Genomic DNA, 6123 nt, shown 5'->3' with positions numbered 1-6123 from the left:
CCCCGCCCCGCCCTCCCTGGCCATCTTGTCTTCACCCCCCCTCCGCAAAACCTCCCACCTTTCACCTTCCCTCCTCCCTCTGGAATGATAGTCTGTGGCCTCTGCAGGGAAAAACAGAAATCAAGGCGTGGAAACCTTTTTTACTGACTTCTGTCAGCCCCCTCCCCCACCTCCCTGCTGCTGCTTCCTTGCTTCTGGTCTATTGGACTGGGGAATGGTTGACTTCTGACTGACTCGGTCCCCTGTTACTGCCCCTGTGGTGTTCCACTGGTTCCCGACCACGGTCACGCATCCACGCACCCTCCCTAGGCTCAACACACACACTTCTGTTGAACCCTTGGCTTGAAGATCCTTCCCCAGCCTATCCCTGGTCCTTCGTTTGCCCAGTTCCTCCCTGTCTTCCAGTCTAATGAAGTCTTTCTTCCGAGCAGGCTTTGATAGGACTTTAAGAGACTCTGCTGGAGGCCCTAAGAGTAATTTAGTGACTTGACTGGTACAAGTTACTACTAGACAATCAAGAACCACAGATTCATTGCCTAGAGTCATTGCCTCGTGTTTGCTACCTGCTTTGTCCTGCGTGTGTAGGGATGGGATTTTGATATGAGCACAACTCTAAGCCCTTGTCAGCACATTCACGGTTGGGTCAGAAAGGCACGTTGTTCGCTGACAGTTATACGTAGTACTGGCAATTATAAATAGTACTTATTTGTTATAAATAATACTCAGTATACTTGGAGTCAAGGGTAGGAGAGCAGACATGGGCTGGATGGCATCGTATATAACGTGATTGGTACCAATGGTACATATTTTAGGAGCTGGCATGGAGGGTTCATTTGAGTGATGGGCTGTTAGCCCATCTTGGAGAGGAAGCTGCTGACCTTGGTGGAGCACCTGGCCTTGGATGAGGGCCTGGGCTAGGCTGGCCTCCTTTTTGGGAATTCTGTCTCTGGATATCCAGGAGGCATCGTGGCCCCAGGAAGGTACTGCGGGTACTTTTAGAAGCTGGTTGTTTTGCGTTGCGGTGTCCCTGGCTTACATCTTGTTAATGATGCTGTCAGAAGTCTCCAGGCAGTGCTCTTCAGCCCTCCGGCGCCCACTCAGAAGAGATTAAAGTAGATCCTTCACCAGCTATTTTAACTTCACCTAAGAATTATGCAATCCTCTGAGAACTGTGTCGATTTCAATCCCGGCTTTCCCACTGTGTGCGAGAGTGGTGTGTGTGTGTGTGTGTGTGTGTGTGTGTGTGTGTGCGCGCGCCCTTGCTGGGACATGGTGAAATGTTGGCTCTGCCTGTGCTCCATTTCATGTTCAGCAACACACAACTCTTTGTTCTCCGGCATGGTGTGATGCAGCCCTGTGGGAAGAGGCGGCCAGCTAGTCCCTCTCTTTATCTCCTGACCCACACCAGAGGGTATCTTCAAAGAACATTCCCTCTGATGCCCGGGCTGAACATGCTCACACATTCGCTAGTTTCTCAGGAAATGACTGGAGGCCATTCTCCCGTCTGCCAGTGAGAGGACCCATCTTTCTTTGTTCCATGCCGCCGCTCCCAGCTCTCTTCTGAGCTCTAGCCAGCTTTTTCCCCAAATAGGCCCTTGACCTTCTCCTCTCCAACATCCGGGTTCACATCTACCCCCCCCCAAGATGAATCCAGACTGCTTGATCCTTCAAGCCCCTTCTTAAGTCACCTGTTCTACAAAGGCCCTTCCTGACCATGGCCCCCGATCTACCAGTGCAGTACTTTAGTTCCTTCTGGTCTGTGATAACATGCCCAAGATGGCGCCCTGCACCATTCCTGGGCCAGCTCCTTGGATGTCTGTGAATCTCCTCCATGCAGGCATTTTCCGTGGGGTTTCTTTACCTTTAAAACACGATTGAGTTCAGGGATTTCTGCTGATGAATAGTAGAGCAGCTTGGGAGCTTACAACCAGCTGCCCCAAAGCCCACTGTGTACCCCACCTACCTCCCCACTCCTAGACTCCCAGGCACTTCGTCTGGACCTGCCTGCTCCGCTGGCCATAGGACTCGTAGGCTGTGGGGCCCAAGCATCAGTTCCAATCCTGGCTTCACCCCTTTGCAGTGAGGCACCCTGGGCGTGTATTTTAGTTTGTATGTCTATGGAATGCACACTTTAAGACTCTGATTGCAAAGGGAGTGAATGAGGTGATCCACTGAAGGTCTTGGCATTGGTGCCTGGCACATACAAGTATTTTATTTCCCTCTCACCCAGACACTTTTTTGGTGGGTGATAAGTTGCCCAGGGGCAGGAACTTGTTTGTCCCTCCATCCCACACTCAGCCCACGCAATGCCTGCTGGGCGTAGGTGCCCAGCAAATGAGAAATGGATAATGACAATGATGACACTATTCTACATCAGGTTCTTCTAATTGAAAGGCTCACAAGCTATCAGTTGACACCCTAAGGCTAGCTTCGGATGTAAATGGCCCCCTTGGAGCTGGCTGAAGGTGGGCGGTCTATTTTCTTTTTTCCCCCCCGGTTTGTTCCCAGAGAGTCTGTAGGCCTGTTTTGAACTAGTGACTTGTAGATTTCAGAATCTTTCAGTGGTTTTCTGTTGACTTTCACCATGTTAGACCTCTAGAGCACAAGTAACTTTTGAGAAGAAAGTATCTAATCTGGTAACAAGGCCAACAGGCTGCATTGCTCTGCATAGCTCCTTAGAAATTCGCTTCCTGGGAGACCTTCCACAGAGAAGTTTCTGGATAATAAAATGGAGTCACCGAAGTACTGCAGGGTTTCATTGCTTCCTGCACCTCGTTGGAACTTATCCAAGCGTGTAGTGACATTTCCTGTCTTGTTAAGCCGAATATATCGAACTGTCACTCACCTTGGCCCCATGTTGACCAAGTGCTTTCGTACTGGGAACATCTAGAACCTTGCTGGCGCCACAGAAGACACAGGTCATTGACCCCACTTCACAGACAGGAAGCTCGGGGTCCTGGAGCACAGATCCACTGACAGGAAATACTGGGACAGCTCCAGCTCTCTCTGTCATAGACTCAGAGTTCATTGTCCTCCTCTGTTGCTGCCTCTTGTGCAATGCCACAGGCAGCAGCTGTGTTGGGTGCAGTACTGCTGATGGAAGTCAAGGCTCACGTGGGGCTCTTGCTCTACGTCTGGTCTCTGTTTACCTGTCATCCACTGGGCAGCCTCCCTTAGGCCTTCCTTGGGTCTTCTCATTAGCTAAGCACACAGTTGGTACTTCAGTCGGATTTCATTGCCAGGCACGCATCCCAGGCCCCTTTGTATCTGAAGTCTCATCACCTACTGCTTCAAAAGATGTGAGTCCTTTCTTTGCAGCTTCAGCCTGAGCCTGGTTTGGTCAGATTCCCATGGAGACAGAACCTCATTAGAAAGACTTGTACAGCTGTTGAAATGATAATTAGCCAGGACCAGCCTGGTCAGGGCCCAGCTTCTTGGCATCTATGAGTCATACCAAAGAAGGCCAAGGGGCTAGGCCACCAGGTGGGCTCTCGCAGGGCTCTTGTGGTAGGACTGACATTTTGAAGTCTTCCTGGGAAAGTTCACCACTGAGTGAAAACCTGTCTGGGGCTTTTTGGACCTATCAAGTTCTCAAAGCTCAGCTGAGCTATTGTTCCCTCTCCAAGAGCCGTCGTCACAGTCAGATGTAGCCTGGTATCTCCTGGGGCTGGGGGAGAGGTAGCCTGATGTCTCCTAGGACTGGGGGAGAGCCTTTGGACCAAAAGAAAGCTGTGTGCTGATCATGGGACCACTCCATGGAGGGACAGACACCCACATTCTCCTCCACTGCCCTGTGGAAGTGTCTCTTATAGGCTTTCCTTCTCATTACACACATCTCTGAGTGATTTTGGTTTTAGTTCTAAATATCTTTGTCATTTCCCTTATTCCAGCTGCTCCTCACCACAAGTCCGTGCTAGCTGACCTCTGTGGGACTGTAAGGAATTGGTTCATTCTCTCTGTGCTTCTGTTACCCTCTGTCTAGCCAGCCAGCTAATCTTTGTTTGTTTGTTTGTTTGTTTTTGAGACAGGTTGTCTCTGTGTAACTTTGATGCCTGTCCTGGAACTAGCTATTATAGACCAGGCTGGCCTTGAACTCACAGAGATCAATCTGCCTCTGCCTCCCAAATGCTGGGATTAAAGGTGTGAGCCACCACTACCCAGCTCACCTTTTTTTTTTTCTTGAGGTAGGATCACATGGATCCTAGGCTGACTTCAAACTTTCCTTGTAGCCAGGGATGACCTTAAACTTCTGATCCTCCTGTCTCTACCTCCTGAGTGCTGGGATTATGGGCAGAGGCTACCATGACTGGATCGAACCCAGGACTTTGTGGTGCTAGGCAAGAACCCTGACATCTGAGCTGCATCCCCGGTCCAGCCCATCTCTTAAGTAGAGATAGAAACTCTGAAGCTGACGTGAGGGTCTTGTGACATAATACCTGTGTCATTGTCAAGGTTTGACTTTATTCACAGAGCTTTGGTTCTCATGTGCCAGCCGTAGAAACCAAGCTTTAGAGGGGGCGAGTTTGCAACTCTGGTACCAGAGATCAAAGCAGAAATACTGCAGATGGCAGGGGAGGCTGATAAATTCGGCTTTCTGAACTACTCCATGATGGGTACCATATATGCCATTTAAACCTGGGAAAACTGGATGCTGACTTCTCCAAAGAGTGAAAGTATTGCCAGAGAGAGAAAGACACCATTAGTGTTCACCCCTTTCAAACGATTGAGCCATTCTTACTTGTTACGTCTGGGTCAAAGTGCCAGGACGGATGTCATATTCAAACATGATTGGTTCTGCCCTGTGCTAAAGGCATCTAAAGGCCTGGGCTGTATTGGTGGTTTGTACCTAAATGGTCTCTTTCTTTACTTCCTCCCACAAAAGGAGCTGAACTGGCAGATGAAGGTGGAACCCCGGTACCCTAGGTCTCTTCGGAAATGAAGGTCATTGCTATATTCCTTGTCTTCATCTTCTGCTGTAAGTAGAAGCCCTCTGAGCCAGTGCCGGGAGTCCATCCTTCTGACGATGTCATGGGGGTAGCATTGAGCGAAGGAAGGGTACAAGGTACTAAGGAGAGAACCAGCCTCCCCCCAAAGTTCTCCCACCTCTGGTTCTGCTGTCTGGTGGGCCTGGTCACAGTGTTGGGTCCTCACAGAGCATCTCAGAATCCATTGACCGCATAGTGGAAAAATGATGTTTGACTGTGGTGTGAGCACTCCTGGTCTTGGGAGGTTTTCTTCCTTCCCAGTCTGGTTGCCTTTAGTTGAAGCTATGTGTAGTGTTGTACAAAACGGTAGGCGTGATCCCAGCCAGCTGGAGTAATTCTTCCGGGGAAGGCATCCCGATGATGGCTAGTGGAATACTTGGTCAAGCCAAGTCACTGCTACCAAGCTTCTGATTGCTTACCTCTCTGAAGGACTTCCTGGGAACCATCTGAGGTCTGCTAAAACAAAACAAAAAGTTAGCTGTTTGTCCCAAGCCAGCTTCCTGCTGTTTCCAGCCCTTTGGGGTTCGGTGAGTCAGACATATCAAAGTTAGGTCTCTCCCTCTTTCCCCAAGTTGCTAGTGAGCTTTGCAGTTTTCAAAATCATGCCAATGTGTAATCTCGGCACTTGGGAAGTGGAGGCAGGAGGATTGAGAAATCAGGTCAAGACGTCCAGCTCAGCACTGAGGCGGGAGGGAGTTGAGAAACATCCCCCATCCCTCGCGCTGTTTTCCTTCTTTGAGTTCATGCGTTTGCTGTATTTTTATCACAAACCAAATATATGTTTATAATTTTAAAAAATCAAATGCAGGACTGGGGACATAGCTCAGCGGGAAGAGTACTTGCTTACCATATACAAAAACCTGGATTCAATCCCCAACACTGAATAAGGCCAGGAGGGACAGCCCAAGCCTTTAATCAGCTGTGGAGGTGGGAGAGTTGGAAGTTCGAGGTCATCCTTGACTACACGTGAGTTTGAGGCCAGCTTGGGCCAGAGAAGATTATGTTTAGCCACAAAGCAAAGTCATAAAATACAGAGTAGCCAAGGTACAGCCTTCTCGGGGGCCAGCACTTTCCTACACCTAGATACAACTGCTCTGGAATCTGTGGAGGACAAGCCTACACACACACACACACACAC

General features: G+C 49.6%; 1 protein-coding gene across 1 annotated transcript in view; it reads left to right on the top strand.

Annotated features, from left to right (window-relative positions):
- The first annotated feature begins 4895 nt into the window (after nt 1-4895).
- Nucleotides 4896-6123, top strand: part of Pla2g2c (phospholipase A2 group IIC) — a 15440-nt gene continuing 14212 nt past the window's right edge. Inside the window, exon 1 of the mRNA XM_005352959.2 lies at nt 4896-4975. Within this exon, the coding sequence (XP_005353016.1) occupies nt 4936-4975 (40 nt within the window). The 5' untranslated portion in view covers nt 4896-4935. The remainder of the gene's footprint in view (nt 4976-6123) is intronic.

Source organism: Microtus ochrogaster, chromosome 10 (genome assembly GCF_000317375.1).
Source record: "Microtus ochrogaster isolate Prairie Vole_2 chromosome 10, MicOch1.0, whole genome shotgun sequence".
In the NCBI taxonomy this organism is placed as follows: Eukaryota; Metazoa; Chordata; class Mammalia; order Rodentia; family Cricetidae; genus Microtus; species Microtus ochrogaster.
Note: the sequence above shows the minus strand (reverse complement) of the source record. Positions and strands in the feature narration are given on the sequence as shown.